Below are 17,453 nucleotides of genomic sequence, written 5' to 3' on the forward strand. Positions count from 1 at the left end.
GGGCTCACGGGCGGCGAGGAGGAGCCCGTCGCCTCCCTCGCCCCCTCCCCGGCTGCGTGTGGCGAACGCTCAGTTTGTTGCTGTATGTTTCTGAGTGGCTTTTGTCCTTCTGTGAAAGCTCCCTGTTCTCTGAAAATTCACGCTGTCTCTTGGGTTCCACTTTGCAGACTGTTGAGCCTGGTTCATGCATGCCTGCTGGTTTTGAGTGGCAGCGACCCTCTTAAATGAGTCTTCTTTTTGAAGTGTAAGGGTAAAATCCTTCTCAATAATGTTTTAACTGCTTAGGGTGACATTGACACAAATTCTCCTGTTTGTAGATGCTCTGGCCTGACTTTTTTTTTCTTTGCTTTTATAGCTGGAGCCATATATGGATGAAAACTTTGTTTCAAGAGCCTTTGCCACCATGGGGGAGCTTGTACTGAGCGTAAAAATCATTCGAAACAGGTTGACAGGGTAACTGTTCATGCTTGTTCTCAGTTTGTTCTACGGGTGCGTTTGGATGGACCCGTTTGCCCCCTCGCCAGGGTCCTCCCCGTGTCAGGAGGATTTTCCCTGCCAGTTTTTCACCATTTGCTGCCCACAACATGGGGATGTTGGTGAGAGCTGTGGGGAGGACGATTGCTGGCCCTTCAACACACCAAGGGTCGGCCCTCACCCTGTGGTGCTGCAGCACTGGTCCAGAGCAGCATGTGTGTGTCATACAGTGACATATGTCATACAGCCCCTCTGGGAATGACACCTCCTGGGCTTCAGGTTTTGGGGACGAGTCCCTGTTACTTGTTACTCTGGTGCAGCATTGTGGTGCTGGCAGAGGTGGGAAGCCTGACTTAGAAAGAGCAATATGAGAAGCTTTGAAGTTGGGTTGGAATGAAATGAGATGACTGTGTGCAGGATGAAGTAATTTCGTATTCTTGTAAATGTTGTAATTGCAGATTTCAGTTGTTTAAACTTGGGTGGGAAAATTTGTAGTCCGTGAAAGTAGGAAGTAAACGGATTGTGAGCAGAACTGTTTTCTGTGTGCTTGTGTTGCCCTGATTTACTGGTAAGTAGGAGCTATCACTTCACTTAAGATCCAAGATTACTTTGCTGGCTTCTTTTTGGTACCTGACATTTATACTTTGAAAAAGAAATTGTTCTAAGTATTGCAACTGTAGCAAATTTCCTACCAGTTATCTAAAAGTGTAGTAGTCCTCCTCAAATATGTTTTATATCTGACCTCTTTCTCTCCTCTCCTGTGTCGTGTGTTCAGAATTCCAGCAGGCTATTGCTTTGTAGAATTTGCAGATCTAGCTACTGCAGAGAAATGTTTACACAAAATCAACGGGAAGCCGCTTCCTGGTGCTACACCAGTAAGTACCTGAAACCAGCCAGCTGGGAACCCAGGCTGGGAAGGAGCAGAGAGTGTGGAAACTCTGTTTTGGATGATTACAGACAAATTTAATAGTTACCAATCTGGGATTCTTAGTTAAAGTAATGAGCATAAAACTATTCAAGTGCTTGCTCAGAAAATCGTTGGGTAAACCCGACTAATTTCTATGCAAATGTCAGGATAAAATCCAGGTCTAGAGATGTTGTGGTGTGTTGTTTTGTTTTGTTTTTTTTTTTTATTTCTGAGCCTTTTCACTATTGTCAAAGTTAGACTAGTGAGAAACCAGAGAAGAGCAAGGAAAATCCAGATGGAGTGTACCTCCTGCAGTCCTGCTGCCTTGCTCCACTCGTAACTCCCTGTTAATTCATCCCAGCCTGTGTGGTGTTACAGACATTCCAGATGAACCTGCAAGTTCACAGAGTTTTGAGTTTTCTCTTTGCAAGAGAAACGTGGCTTTTAAGCCAGCCATTATTCTTGGCCTTTAGCAAGCCAAAGTTATTCAAACCTATTTCCAGTGGAGAAGGTGCTAACAATTTCCTAATTGCAGTGCATAAGAAAAGTCTCTGGTACATAAAAGTGAGGTGGGGAGGTAGGAAGAAGAGGAGGAATAATCCCAGAGGCTAATTTTAGGCTGTTGACTCCAACGTGTGGTGGATTAAACCAGGCTGGCTGACACAGCTGCCCAGTGTAGCCACAGGAGCTGGGATGACTGGTTCATAAAGCAGCTCTGGAATCACCTCGCTTTGGGTGTGATATCTAAAGCTAAATCAATGCCTGTTTCAGGGTCTTCAGTACCCTGAGGAGGAAGTGGAGGTTGAACTACTTGGTGAACCTTCCTGAGAGGATGGTGTCCCCTGTTAGAAGGGGCCTGGAGAGGCCTGGAGGGAGCAGCTTCACCTGCCCTGTTTAATATGCAAACCAGAGCCTGTCATTAAGGGCAGCTCATCTTCCTCCATGCCTTCTAGAGTCACTAGAGACACAAAGAGAGCAGCTTGTGCAAGGAGGGATGTAATAATGGAAGTTTGGGTTTGGGGATACCCATTTCTCTGCATGGTTTAACTCACAGTGTTGTGCAGAGGGGTCACTTACATAACACATGGAGGGAATTAGGGACGTGGGACAGATCCAACATAGGCACTAAATCAGTGCACTCAGCAGGCAACTGTCCAGCTCTTCTCTTGCATTTCAATACTTTTTCTGTTGTTTACAGAAAACTGAGTGTGGCTCACTCTTTATTTTTAAATACTGAATCAGCTAAAGGAGCAACAGAGTTCCCAAAGTGCTGGTGCTGTCTCAGTTTTACAGAATTAGAGCCTCCAGTTCCCATTTGAGTGGAAGTACTCTCAGGTCTCTTATTGATTTTAAACCCAAAATACTGATATGAAGGGCAAGGTGAAAAAAAAAAAAACAAAGATGAAAGTGCTTCAAAGTGGAATCTGAATTTTGTGTTAGCTTGTAAATGGTCCACAGAGTTGTGTAGTCTGGCACACCAGCAAATGCAAGCACACAAGGAACAGGATTATAACCTAGAGTTAAGTCTTTGCTCTATTTCCCAAGAATTATTCACACTATCTTTGAGGGAAGAAAGTAGATCATAAGGTGCAGGAACACACTGTGCTCTCCACTGTGCTGATTAATACCCTGAACTCTAGGTTATAGACTCACAGCAGGCTCCTTTCTCTGGCCAAATTCCCCTTGAATTCTTGTTGTGCCACTAGTGCAGAGGAATATCTTCACTGGAAACCTGTTGGGAGATAGAAAAACAGTTTTGAAGCCACTCAAGCTGATGAGGGCATCCAAGCTTAGGTCTCACTCTGGCTGGGCGAGCTGGGACAGCAGTGTTGTGGTACAGGAGCACAGCCCTGTGTTCCTCCTCTCAGACAGGATTCAGAAGGAGCTAGCAGTTACCACTGCACTGTGGGGAGCCTGCTTGGGCCCCTCTGTGCTAAGCATCAGGTAGAAGTGTCCATGGGGTTTAGACCCTCGGGATTTTGAGGCAGGATCTGCTCCTTAGATATTGGTCAAGATTTAAATGAGAGTTGGGCACAAGCTGCTGAATGGTGGTAGGATGGGGGCTGGGAGTTCAGCTGGGCCAGTGGGCATCAACCTGGGCTCCTGGGAAACATAAAATCAGGTGTAAAGTTCAGGGAGGCCTCTAGTGTCCGATGACAAATAATCCTTTTTTAAAAAAAACCTTAATTTTGGATCTTACTAAATGAGCACATCACCCAGAGCAGAGTACTTAGCTGTACTTCCACACTTGGGGATTGATTCCATTTTCCAGTGTGGTGGATTCTGCTCTGCTGCTATTCCTATAAACCACAAATGCCCAGTGGTCTGTGCTGTCCTTTCATTTTAAGACCTTAAAATTCCAAGTCATTTGATGTTTATTCCTAGTACCTGTGTTTTGCTGCCTTCCTTAAAGTCACAAAAATCTGATGCCACACCAGGCACCTGCCTCTCTCCAGCCTTATAAACTGTTAAAAATAAAGACAGGCCCAACCTTGTGGCACAGATCCTTTGCTGATTTTCATTCTTCTAGCATTAAGAAAGTTGTGTAAAATCAGCTTATTGGTTTTTTTTCCTGATTGTTTGATTTCTCATGAGAACTTTTGAATGCATGGATTTGTTTTTGTTTCAGGCAAAGCGATTTAAGCTGAATTATGCAACGTATGGAAAGCAGCCTGATAACAGGTAAGAGCTCAATATTTAAATCTGAGTTTTGCCTGCTTAATGTCTCTTTATCAATTGCCTTGCAAAGAGTATTCAAAGTAGGTGGACCCACAAGTTTGCCATTGCAGAGGGAGGGTCACTTGGCCTTCCTGTCACTTGTCTCCGTTGCCTTTTGTGTGGCCTAGCAGATTGGTCAGGAGTGTCTTTTAAGGCATTTAAACTTTATAGCATTGAAGTATCTAATCTGTATATTGTAATAAGAGATCAATATGTTGGAAATAGCAGAGCTACAAATGAGACATTAATGGCTTCTTGCTGTGTTAGAAATCCAGAGATAGGCTGTGAGAACGAAGCAATGAAATTACCTTTAAAATAAAAAGAAGTATTGAGTAGCTTGGTTGTGCTGCTGACTTGAAAAAAAACATCAGTGACAATTTTAGTCATCTGTGCAACTTAACTGGTGACAATTTATCCACTAAACAGTCTTTTAATATCACTTTTTTCTGAAGTGAAATGTTTCAGCTGCATATCACCTATCACTCAGCATGCCTCTTTCTGTGCAGTTGTGCTTAAGAAGTTTTCTGTTCATTTCTTTAGCCCAGAATATTCACTGTTTGTGGGAGACCTGACTCCTGATGTGGATGATGGCATGTTATATGAATTTTTTGTTAAAGTTTATCCATCGTGTAGAGGTGGAAAAGTTGTTTTGGACCAGGCAGGAGTATCCAAGTAAGTCATCTTTTATTCATTCTTTTCTTTCACTTCACAGACACCAAGATGAATGATTGAATGCAGCAAGGGAAAAAGAATAGATCTATCAGCTTAGCTTTTAGTAATCTTAAAATACAATGTTCTTGAACATTCAGTCTGCAGTACACTGGGCTTTTGATAGTCACCACAGTGCATTGTCACCCCTCTGGCAGTGTGGTGCCCTTTGTGTGTTGGCAGTGTGTTATTGCACTTCTGAAATGCCAAAAAAATGTTTGAACAGTCATCTTGAAACACTGGCCTTCTGGATTCTCAGCTGGATTTGTGCTTTTATAGTCTTTAGTTCCTGAGAAAGCTTTATGGGGTTTTGTTTCAAGCAGGGGAGGGCAAACAGGACTGTGATTCATTGTCAGGTGCTTAGTAGCCACCTTGTTCATCTTGACTGGAAATATGTGGCCAAAAACAGTTGTCCAAAAGATTTTTTAACTTTCTTAAAATATTTTCTAAAGAGCAGAAAATGAAACTATATTTTCCTAAAAGAGGGACCAACTAGTGAGCATCTGTGTTCTCAAAACAGAACAGAACTGTATAGAATACGTGTGAGAATGTTCTGATAAGACCTGGAATATGGCTGCAGACCTGCCCTCTTTCTCACATAAGGTTTGTCAGTCTTGGACAGGAACCTGTGGAAGTCTCTGGTCCATCTTCCCACTCTGAGCAGGTCTGCTGCCAGTGCTAGATCAGGTCAGCCATGAATTGTGTAGCCTGGAAAACCTCCCAGGATGGCAATAATCCAGCCTGTCTGGGCAGCCTGCTCCAGAGCTGTGCTCCCTCCCTGGTGATGAAGTTCTTCTTCAAGTGCAACCTGAGTGGCTTGCAGAGCTGCTCAGTCATTCTCTGGCTCTTAAGGACTCACCAGAGACCAACACTGCTGGGGTGGACTCCAGGTGCTGTGCCAGGGTGTTCCTGCCAGGGACTTTGTTGTGACTTGTGCAGTTACTCAAAGCTGAGGCAAATGCAAGTGTCCATGTGATGGGAGAGGGGAAGATGGAGCTTGTGGACGTGCCTGGTGAAGGTTTGGCCCTTCCAGCCAGGGCTGGTAGATCAGGGCTCCTCCTCCTCCCTCAGAGAGGAGCTTGGAGCCTGATGGTGCAGTGCTGTGCCTGCTGCTCTGCAGGGACAGCACAGAATGTCTGCTAGGGAGGGCCTGGCCATTAAGAAACCATTTCTTGGTGGGTTTTGTTCTGTAGTAAAATCCATTTTATTTATTGGTGTGGAAAAAAATGAGTGTCTGGAAAAGCTGGAAGAATCCCTGCCTGCCCTCCTGCACCCAACAGCACCCACCCCCTGTACAGTACATCCAGCTCTATCTGTCCATCTCTCTTTTGGAACTGCCAATATTCCTAGTTTCATTTGCACACTCCTGGTCTCCTCTGAAAAGCTGCAGGAGCCTTTGTAGCAGCTTAGAAACTTACACACTTTTGAGCAGGAACACCTAAAACTGATTTAAACGGAGTTAAGAACTGACTTGCCCTGGTTTAATTTGTCCTTTCACAGAGGGCAAGTGACACAGAGTGTGTCCCCATGCAGTTTTGCTCTTGCTTGCTTCTCTGGTTTGTACCTAGACCAGCCTGGGCTTTGGTTTGCTCTCCCCTGTGTGAGCAGTTCACATCCACACGTGCATAGATCTATAAAAACATACACTTGGACTTGTGCATACGGCTGGCTGTGCCAGATCCTGCATTTCATGGGGCACAGGCTGCTCTGAGATAGCTCCAAGCATGGACCTACCACGAGAACTAGGTGCTGCTGCTTTCAGAACAGCGTGTCACTTGCTGTTGAAGGGTTCCCACAGAACAGATAATACCCTGTAAACTTACACCCTTGCTTGCGGCTCGTTCTTTTCCCCAGGTAGTCAAGCCCTTTCCCTCCCAAACTCCTTCCTTTGCCTTGATGGGTTCCTCCTTCCCTCCCACACCTAACTCTTTGATCTTTTTGCTGTGTGAGGCAGCCCAGCCCATCTGGGGATCCTGGCACTGCCCTCCCGGATGCTGTTGCATCGCTGCTGACTCACTGCAGCATCGGAATCCCACGCAAAGGACCTTTGGGGTTGAAGGGGAGTTAATATTTTCTGGCTGGCTGGTACAGGGCTGCCAGCACCACAGCAAAAAGTTGCTCCACAGTCGAGGGGTTGCTGGCTCTGGGCTCTCCCTGTTCAGGTTGTGCTGTCAGAGCAAGCTTTAGCAGCTTGATGTTAAGAGCTCGTCTGAGATCCACTGCTGAGAACGCTGATGGGGTTGGGCTGTTGTTAGGAATGAGAGAAAAGGGTTTGAATATTTTCTTATTGAAAAAAGGACTGGATTGGAAAGAGTACCCCTTCTCTGTGCAGACTGGAAACTGTTTAGGTGATCGTTAGTGCACCCTCAGCCAGTCTGCAGATGACACTGAGCTGAGCAGTGTGGTTGACAGACCTGAGGGCTGGTATCCATCCAAGCTTGAGAAGTAGGGCTGTGTGCCCCTCATGAGGTTCAGCCAGGCCAAGGGCAAGGTCCTGCCCCTGGGTTGGGGCAAGCCCTGGTACCAGCCCAGGCTGGGGGTGAAGGGCTGGAGAGCAGCCTGAGGAGAAGGACTTGGGGGTGCTGGGGGTGAGGAGCTGTCCAGGAGCCCCCGACAGCCTGGGCTGCCCCCCCAGCAGTGTGGGCACAGGGCAGGGAGGGGATCCTGCCCCTCTGCCAGCTCTGGGAGACCCCCCTGCAGTGCTGGGGCAGCTCTGGAGTCCTCAGCACAGCAGAGCCAGGGACCTGCTGGAGCGGGGCCAGAGGAGCCCCAGCAATGCCCCGAGGGGGGAACCCCTCTGCTGGGAGCCCAGCAGGAGAGAGTTGGGCTGGGGCAGCCACAGAGGAGAAGGCTCCAGGGAGACCTGCTGGTGGCCTGACAGGGCTTCAAGGGATGTGTTATGAAGATGGGGACAGATTTTTTAGCAGGGTCTGTAGTGATAGGACAAAGGGTGATGGTTTGAAACTCAGAAAGGGAGATTTAGACTGGAGAGAAGGAAGATGTTTTTTCCAGTGAGGGTGGTGAGCCCCTGGCCCAGGCTGCCCAGAGAGGTGGTCGCTGCCCCATCCCTGGAACCATTCCAGGGGAGGTTGGCCGTGGCTCTGAGCACCCTGCTCTAGCTGGGGATGTCCCTGCTCCCTGCAGGGGGGTTGGACCTTCAAAGGTCCCTTCCAGCCCAAACCATTCCATGATTCCATGATCTGTATCCTCCAGTATAGATCTGGTCTTTGCTACAAAGCTCCAAGTTTGCTACAAAGCTCCATATTTTGCCACATGGATTTCCACATGCCTTGCTCACATCCAGCTCCCCAGAATCCACTGGCATAAGATTGACTTTACTTTTGTGAAGCCCTCACAAGTTCTGCTGAAGTTTGCACATACAATTTCAAGCCTTTTGAAAAGAACCTGGAAGGTGGAATCATTTAAACCCTACTACAAGCAGGGACAGCCGTAGCGAAAGTTGTTCGCTGCGTTTTGCAGAACCCATTTTGACTTCACTGTAACTATTTTCCTTTAGGTGATGTGGCTTTTGGGGGTTTGTTTCACGTGAGATGTTTGCTGTCTCTTGCAGAGGTTATGGGTTCGTGAAATTCACGGATGAGCTGGAACAGAAGAGAGCACTGACAGAGTGCCAGGGAGCTGTGGGCTTGGGCTCCAAACCTGTACGCTTGAGTGTGGCTATACCAAAAGCGTGAGTATAAGAGCAGCCAGACTGTCTGAGAGCACCAGGATGTCAAATCACATTCATTTTTAAATGCCTTTTAGTGGTTTGGGTACATTTCTTGGATGTCTCCATCACAGAGTGAAGGAATATCCATGAATGTAGTAAAGTAGCTGGAGTGTTGGGGTGCACAGGGATTCAAAAAGATTCTGGCATTAGATCAAGACTAAGCATTTTGTGCTGTTTAATTGTATCCATTATTAAATACACACATGTGTATACACACTGTATTTAAATATGATTATTTTTAAAGTGTATGTTCCTTTGCATTAAATTGAAATAGTCTGCATCTGCTTATTGATTTCTGGGTAGCAAAGCTCAATTACCTTGCTAATTCTATTTTAATGTCTACTAAATATAAGTCTTTTGGGGCAGGGATTAACTTTTTTTTCTGTGTTTGTTCAGAACCTGATACAATGAGATCCTGGTCTGACTTGGGGCTCGTAGCACTAGGGTAATACGAATAATAGTAATTGCTCCCTATTTGAATAATATTTAGATTTTCAGTGACCTCAGAAGTTGGGGGGGATTGAGGAAGAGAAAAGCAGAAAAAGGGGGTCTGTCGTGGTGAGAAGATTGATGTTTCCCTTTTCCTACTTCTCACTAATTTCATCATTAGACATAGCTTTATATGTGACATATTTTCATTATCAATCAATATTTGTCATCTCATTATTTCCAATCTTGATAACCAGGTGGGATTCCCAATTCCATGAGAAGGTGAATTTTAGTCAGCTCACAGGCCTTTTTTTTTTTCTTTTTAATTTCTTCTAGTCCTTTTTACTTCATGAGTTCTTCCAACTGTGCCTTGAAGATCACCCAGTTCAGTGGGATTGGGGACAGCTAGGCATTGCTCAGGCTTCTGTACTATAGTGGCAGGAGAGAGAGGGGTTTGCCCATTCTTGCTAAAGAAAACCCCAATTCTTTGGCAAGGCTCTAAGTCTTTAACTCTTTATGTAAAGCAAGACTCAGTCCCTTGTCTCAGGAAGCTGCAGAGTACTGAACTTCATCCTATTCATCAGAAGGAAAAAGGGACCCAAGAGTCTGTATCGTGGTTCAGGATTGTTCTAATCTGAGGCTCATAGTCCTGAACTCTTCCCAAAGCCACAAAGTGATACTAAATTAACTCATAAAAATGAAAGGCAATGTTTATTAATGAAAATTAATATGAATACAGGAAAGGGCATTAAATTTAAACAACTTTCTTTCTGCAAATGTATGCAAATGATAAATACTGCTGCAGTAAATAGTGAATATATTTTAAAGACTGAAATTTGCATGTTAGACTCTGCACCATATTGTGTGTTAAGCTATTGCACTGCTTTTTTCCTCATTGTCCTGCATTATTTGCAACTTGTTCCTGCTTTGTTTTTTGAAGTAATCGTGTGAAATCAATGGAGTACAATCAGATGTACAACTATAATTATAACCAGTATTACCAACAATATCACAACTACTATGCCCAGTGGGGCTACGACCAGAACACGGGCAGCTACAGCTACAGCTACCCCCAGTATGGATACACACAGAGCATGATGCAGGTAGGACAGCACGATGAGCTAGCTCCTCAGGGAGCTGTCAGCACAGAAACGTGATGGGCACGTTGTATCTTCAAGATCTGGGGTCTTAATGTAGCTGCTTGATGAGGAAGCAAAACTATTTAGCAGCCCTCAGTGTTTGTGGGGGTTTTCTGTAGGGGGTGTTGCTGGGTCTGGAGGGGTAGAAAGGTTTGGAGGAGTAAAGGAGGATCTGGAGACCTATCAAGATTTCTCAATACAGTCGTCGTGGTAGAAGGGCTCTCTTGGTAAGGTGGACAGGCAGTGCTGAGACTGGAAGAAAGGAGGAAACTTTTGCTGCTGAGGGTGGTGAGCCCCTGGCCCAGGCTGCCCAGAGAGGTGGTCGCTGCCCCATCCCTGGAACCATTCCAGGGGAGGTTGGCCGGGGCTCTGAGCCCCCTGCTCTAGCTGGGGATGTCCCTGTCCCTGCAGGGGGTTGGACCAGATGACCTTGAAAGGTCCCTTCAACCCAAACCAGTCTGGGATTCTATGAGGACTGCCTCCTGGGATCCTTCATAAGTCTTGTTGTAGAGGGCAGGACAGATCAGGAAGACCATCCAGCTTCACCACAGGAATTTCAGCTGCTGCCTCTGTTCAAAGTTTGGTGGGAGATCTCCCCTGTGCAGTCTGCTGGGAGTTGAACACGGGGTTTATGTGTGAAGAATTCTGTTGTAATCAGTTAGATATAAAAGTCAGTCTGTGACAGGTGATGCTTTAAAAAGAACAGATAAATATCTGCTGTCCTAAGGGGTTTGTATTGCCTTGCAGACATATGAAGAAGTTGGTGAGGATGCATTGGAAGGTAAGTTTCTCACATTCTTTTTGAAGTTGTCTGATTTGCACTGTTTGGATCAGAGGTAGTGTCTCTCCAACTGGCCCTGGGTTTTGATGTCTAATATACCTCTATCTTGGACTAAATCTGAGAAAATTCAGGGGTCACTATCACCTGCCACAATTGCATCCTTACTTTACAGTTACTGTTCCTTGTTGGGAGTGAAACTAACTGACTTCACTGGCATGGAGATTTTAATCTTCTATAGGAACAGGATTAACCCTTTTTTTAGTATTTTTTCTGGTATACTACAAAACCAGTGTTGATATTCTGGTTTCCTGTAAAAACTTGGAATTTAGAGCCCAGGATACTTCATGGTGCTTTTAGTTTAAAAAAGAAATAATATCAGTTAGCACACTGCTAAAATATTTCCTTCAGCAGTCATTGCTTGAAATGAGCCACTAAAGCTCCTTGGGGTTTTAGATGGATCAATGAGCAGTTTTCATTTGTTGGTGCAAGAACAAAATCATTTCATACCAGCAGTTCCAAAACTGAGTGCAATATGCACTAGGTAATGTATCTTATCTGATTTTAAAAAAATATTAAATCCCATGGTAACAGTAGAAAGCAGCTGGATCCTTTACAGGATCCATAGGGATCAGTAATGATGTCAGTGAGAAAGCCCTTTAATGGTTTTGAAAAGCATTACAGGAGAATTTGCCTTTTGCTGAGACCCAGGCCTCTGGTCAGAGTGTCTCTGGGGTGTCTTTTTCTCGTTGGTGTAATTAATAGGTTGAAATTTGTAGGGAACTGAAATGTATCACCAGTGTCTCATTCCTTCTTCTTAATTCCGTTCTCCTGCCATGTGTTACAACATGGTGCAGCTAAAACTGAACATTTACAAGCATTCTGAGCTGGTTTGTGCTTTTACAAACACATTCCTGATGTGTTTTGTGGGTTTTCCACCCTCTCAGCCTGTTGATAGAGACTCTATAAGAGTCTCTGACAGCCTCTTCCTAACCCATGTGATGGTGCTGCTCAGGTCAGCTGGGGAGCAGCTGGTGGCTGGTGGTAGGTGAGCTGCACATCCTCCAAGTGGTTTGGGGAATGCCATGAGCTGATTTTTGGGAACTGTTCCATGTAGCAGCCAGTCCTGGGAACATTTTGTGACTGCCCCCACATTGGTTTGAATAAAACAAACCCGTTTACGGGGTTCTGCCACGCTCAGCCTCATTTCTCTGCCTCATCTTCCCCCCTGCAGATCCAACACCTCAGCTAGACGTCCAGGAAGCAAACAAACAGTTCATGGAGCAGAGCGAGGAGCTCTACGACGCCCTGATGGACTGTCACTGGCAGCCTTTGGACACGGTCTCCTCAGAGATCCCAGCAGTGTTATAGCCCCGTGGCGGGGGCGCTGTGCCCGGGCCAGATCCCGGCCGCGCCCCCCGGACCCTCCCACAGCCCCGGACCTGCAAGGAGCCAGGGGAGGCCCCTGCTCCACCCAGGGCTGCTGCTCTCCAAGTACAGGAGGACTGTGGCCTTCCCTGTACAGGAGTGTCAGAGGAGCATCGTGGTGACTCCTGTCCACGGTGGAAGTTGGAACTGCAACAGTTTTATTCCTTTTGTCTTGAAATGAACTCTCGGTGCTTAACCGGGAATTGTAATTTATAAACTTTCAAGGAGATGGCACAGGGAAAAGACTCTACTCCAACCTACAATAAAAAAAAAAAAGTTGGTCTTTTAAGTAAAATTACCCTTTGCATTTTGGTTCCTGCCCATCTTTTTGTTTTGCTGCCCATTTAATTGTCTTCAGGCGTTTGATCCAACTCTCATGAATGTGTTATTTTAAAAAAAAATCATTGTTGGATGCCACCAAAATGTCTCAGGAGGTTTCTAGTGACTGGGTAAGGTTGCTGGGACTTGAGCATGGGAAAGAACCGTGTAGGTGGAAGCTGATGTTCTTTTTAACTGAAGTTGTGATCTCGAGCTAGCAAGTTTATAGCTCAATGTTCTTCAGCAATCTACCTGGAGAGCATTTTGGAGAGTAAAGACAGAAAGGAGTGTTACAAAACTGCTACAGCCTGATGCCTTCTACCTGGTGATCTTGCACGTCTGGTTTCCTCCTCCACCTGTGTCTGAGGAAATAATTCCCCACGGGTCAAGCAGTTTAAAACCCATTGACCAGCAGCTTCATTTAACTGTTCTTTTGTGTATCATGCCTTTTTCTCATTGTGGACGCACCTTGATGATCTCATTAAGATGTAAAGATTTCGTAGCGTCTTCCACTGTCCTGTCAGAGGGAATATGGTGAAACTGAAGATCTTGCAGCAAAAAAAAAAAACGGGTCAGAGCAATCTAATATTGTGCAACAAATTGTTGCTCACCTGGAGAGCAGTTTTCTACTGGATGTTGTATAAGCTGGATGGACGAGCAATATATTTAAACTAATATTATGTTGCATTAGAGGTGAAAGTGAAAATAATAGCACTTATGTACATGTTATAAGCCCTTTTCAGGCTTTTGTGCCTTAAATTCTTGGAGAAATAGGAACGGATAAACTACCTGTAATAAATGTCTATCCAAGAAACAGTTCGGTGACCGAAATGGCTGCCGCGAAGCGTTCCGGTGCCTCCCTGCCCGTGTGGAGGTGGAGGTTTGCCACAGAATTTCAATACTTTCATAAAAAAAGCCTACTTCTGCTACATCTCTGTTCGTGTCCCTGATTACGACGGCATGGGCAGGCTGGGCTCTGTCTCTGGAGCACGGCAGTGAGGGGAGCGGCGCCCTGCGCTGGAGCCAGGATCCCCGAGGCAGCGGAGCCGGGGGGCTGCGGAGGAGAGGAGGGGCTGTTGTCTCCTGCTGGAGCTGCTCGGCTCAGGGGATCCCCTCTTCTGGAGAAGAGCTGCCTCAGAGGTGATGTAAAGAAGCGGTTTTATGTTCTGCTGTTAAATGGTTTGCTGTGACTGTGCTGCACCAGCGCTCCCCTGGGTGCTCGTCACTCCCTAACTCGCTACATGAAGTGACCTGAAACCACCCTTAATTTATCAAACACCAAGTTCTGCTGCTTTTCTAAGGCTGTCCTGTGTAATATTCATAGACCCATAGAATCATTAAGGTTGGAGAAGACCTCTAAGATCATCAAGTCCAACTGTCAACCCAACACTCCCATGACCACTAAACCATGTCCCCAGGTGCCACCTCTACATGTTTTTTGAAGCCCTCCAGGGCTGGGGACTCCTCCACCTCCATGGACAGCCTGGGCCTTTCACCACTTTCAGTAGAGAAATTCTTCCTAATATGCAATTGAAGCCTCCCCTGGCACAACTAAGCCCATTGCCTCTCGTCCTATCCATAGTTACTTGGGAGAAGTATTCCCAGGTCATGGATAAACCAGATCCCTCCCAGCCTGGCTGCAGGGTGGTTGTCACTGAGCAGCACCCACACAGGCAGTACACTGTGGCAAAAATCATTTTCACCCCTGCTTTTGGTTTCGGTAATGGGAAGAAAGCTGGTGATGATGAATCCACTGGATCCCCTGGTTTCTAGGAGTTCCTTGTGTCTACACACACTTGGGCCCTTAGGTGGAGACCAATCTGGGAGCACAGCGGCCAGCAAAGGTTCTCTGTTGAAGGCTGTTTACTGGTGCTCACACGGTTCCTTTCAGAAGAGAGGTGGATGTGAGGCTTCAGGCCACATCCCCTCGCTGTGTGAGCCAGCCTCTCGGGCTGGTTTGTGAGAATCCAGGCCCAGGTTCTGCTGAGCTGTTCATCTCTGCCCTTTTTTCTGCCTATCGCTTACTCACCTTAATGTTCGTTTCCAGCTCCCGGCCATTATTGCAGCATCTGAAGCAGAGAGGAGACTTTCATGTGGAGCTACAGAACAGCCGGTCACCTGGATTTTGTAGGGTGTGTGTTTTGGAATCCAAGTTAAACAGAGTGGGGGATTTTACATCTCCTGGATGGCCACGGGAAAAGCCCTGAGGAATGACCATTTAGTGTAACACAAGAGGAAAGAGGAGGACTCTGTGTAGCAAGGTAAATTCCCCTTTATCTTTACCTGCCAAGGGCAAGAAATCTGAGGCAGTTGACATCCCAGCTTGCTGGGATTATGTAATTCTTGAAAATTGCATCCAAAGCTGCAACTGAGATTAGGAAGCATTCTGCTTTTCAGCACACAGGCTTTACAGGTAATTACAGGAACGAGTCAAACGCTCTCACCGTGGTGATGAAGTTGGGATGATCCCATTGCAATTACTCTAAATTACCAGGATTCTGGGATTACCATTTGAGTTACAGGGATTGAGAAGTGTTGAGCCAACTGCAGAGCTGGAGGGATGTGGGCGTTGGGCACGAAGTGATGGTTTCCAAAGAGCAAGCTGCAAGGCTGTGGGGTGGCCTCTTGCCATTAATGTGTGGCTAATTAAAAAGCTTGATGGTTAGTGTTGGGGGTGGCCTGGGAGAAACTCCAGCCGGCTTCCAGTGGGGTGAGTCTGAAACTGTTTGGGTTTTTTTAGCAAATGAGGGTGTGTACCAGGGTTGAGGGGTCCGATGGGGGCCAGCAATGGTGTTTTCCCTGTGTCTGACTAGAGAAAACCCCTTTATTTGGACTGATTTCAGGAGACAGGTTCATATCCCACACACCAAGAGGCACCGAACACCTCAAGGTGTTTCTCTGAATCCCTTTTGAGGAACAGAGATTGATTCTGATCTTTGTGTTTCTCTTTACTGGTTAATCCCCAGCTTCTGCTAAACAAGATCTGAGAGGAATTTTTACCTTCCAGCCTTGCTATCTCCCAGTGCATCTTGTAAAACATACTGGATACACCAGTTTCTGGATTTAACTTGGGATTTGCTTAGACATGAAATTAATTCAATGGCAGGCTAGGGTATGAATTTTAAATGTGGTTGTTACGTCTAGAAACAGATAGAGCCAGTTCAGAAGATGTCACTCTGACAGAACTCGCTTTAGTTTCTCCCTGGTTAGAGCATTTCTCCAGAAAATATCTCCTTTTTTATCCAAATTATTATGCTTTTCTTAGCAGTTATTCCCAGTCACAATGGTTTTACCAAGTGCAGTCAGTTTTGTAGGAAGGGCTTTTGGGGGTACTGCTTGGAGCACACTCAGCTTTTCTCAGAGGACACCACGCTGCTTCTGCTGGGAGTTCTTCCCTGAGCTCTTCTCTGCAGGTTGTCTGCTCCCACCTGTCTGGTGGTGGGAATTGCAGCCTCTTCCAGCATTGGCTCCTCTTCCAGCATTGGCTTCTCTTCCAGCATTGGCTCCCCATCCTGAAAAAAAAATGCTCCAGAAGAGGCTGACATTAGGCTCCCGGCCACGCCAGAAGGTTTCATCAGGGCTTTGCAGACCTTGTGGCCAAGCACTGCAGACACACAGTGGGATTTTCTCTGCTCCACTTTGAATCTCCATCCATCTTCTCGTCTACTGAGCATCCATCCTTTAGTTTTTGTTATTGCTCTTTGAGGTTTCTCCTCATTCAGCATTTGGATGAATCTCTTCCCAAACCCTTGATGTTGACCAAGGTTTTAATTTTTGGGGAGGTTGGGGTTTTTCTTTCTGCAGTGAGCTCCCAGTTTCTGTCCAGACCTAGGATTTGACAGGGAGATTTCTGGATTTGCTCTGCACTGGTCGCTGTGCCAGGGAGCATTTGGGCTGCCCAGGGAATGCCTCGTGACTTGGCAGAGCAGCTGCAGGGTCTCTGAAGGAGGTGGAGGATGGGACCAGCTGCTTGTAACCTGTCCCCACAGGCTCTGACAGGGGTTTTTTTTGGAAGAGCTTGGTCACGCAAGGGTTGGGGCTCACTTCCAGACTTCTTTAAATGGGTGCTGGGGTTGTTTTATTGGCGATCTGGCATGTTTGTCATGGAGTTAACAGCTTGAAACAACAATTCTTAGAATCATAGAATTGTTTTGGTTGGCAAAAGCCTTTAAAATCCTTGAGTCCAACTGTTCCATGAGCACTGTGAATTTTACTCGGAACAAATTAAAAACTAACCATTGTTCTCCCTTATCCTTTTTGCACTTTCTCCAGGGCAGGAAACAATCTTGGGCTTTTCAGCCTCATTTCTCATGGTGGCAGAAATTTCAGCAGTACTTTCCAACAAGCTGGCAGGCAGTCTCAATTCAAATCCTTTCCCCTGATTGTGCATCATGAGCCAGGAGCCTGCCAGAGGTATTGTTTTGGCAGATAGACTTTCATTTCCAAGAAACTTTCCTTCCATCCCTGAGGGTGGGGTGTTCCCCCCGCCTTCCAAAAAGGAGGATGGAGTAGGAAAAATGTGGCTGCTGCCTTCACCTTTTTGAAGAGCAACCACTGACCTTGCAGGGAGGAGGTAAAACTGTCCTTGTGCTACGTAGACCAGAGATGCACTGAGGTGGGGAGGGGAGCACAGCTCATCTCCCACTGCAAGAGTGGGGACTGCAAATCATGCTCTCACTGCCTGGAGGTGGGGTGGCCCCGGCCTCCCCTGGGGCTGTTGGAGAAGTGGGGGATGTGGCTGTGTGGAGTGGGGTGGGGTGGGATGGCCTGGAGTAGGGCATGGCACAGCAAGGCATGGAATCATAGAGTTATTTTGGTTGGAAG

General features: G+C 46.3%; 1 protein-coding gene across 1 annotated transcript; it reads left to right on the top strand.

Annotated features, from left to right (window-relative positions):
* Positions 1-361: 361 nt before the first annotated feature.
* On the top strand, positions 362-12,254 carry TRNAU1AP (tRNA selenocysteine 1 associated protein 1). The gene is made up of 8 exons (XM_008945254.1): positions 362-453; positions 1,250-1,349; positions 4,011-4,063; positions 4,640-4,771; positions 8,379-8,498; positions 9,907-10,069; positions 10,853-10,886; positions 12,118-12,254. Exons 1-8 carry the CDS (start codon positions 368-370, stop codon positions 12,252-12,254), a joined length of 825 nt encoding a protein of 274 aa, XP_008943502.1. The 5' UTR covers positions 362-367.
* The last annotated feature ends 5,199 nt before the right edge of the window (positions 12,255-17,453 follow it).

Source organism: Merops nubicus, unplaced genomic scaffold (assembly GCF_000691845.1).
Source record: "Merops nubicus isolate BGI_N331 unplaced genomic scaffold, ASM69184v1 scaffold20588, whole genome shotgun sequence".
Classification (NCBI taxonomy): domain Eukaryota; kingdom Metazoa; phylum Chordata; class Aves; order Coraciiformes; family Meropidae; genus Merops; species Merops nubicus.

What these genes read in the sequence shown, in the direction of transcription:
- TRNAU1AP (XM_008945254.1), top strand. Translation starts at nt 368, where the DNA reads ATGGATGAAAACTTTGTTTCAAGAGCCTTTGCCACCATGGGGGAGCTT. An exon ending in ATTCGAAACAGGTTGACAGG is followed by an intron (nt 454 to 1,249) that starts GTAACTGTTCAT and finishes TCGTGTGTTCAG; the next exon opens with AATTCCAGCAGGCTATTGCT. An exon ending in GACCAGGCAGGAGTATCCAA is followed by an intron (nt 4,772 to 8,378) that starts GTAAGTCATCTT and finishes TGTCTCTTGCAG; the next exon opens with AGGTTATGGGTTCGTGAAAT.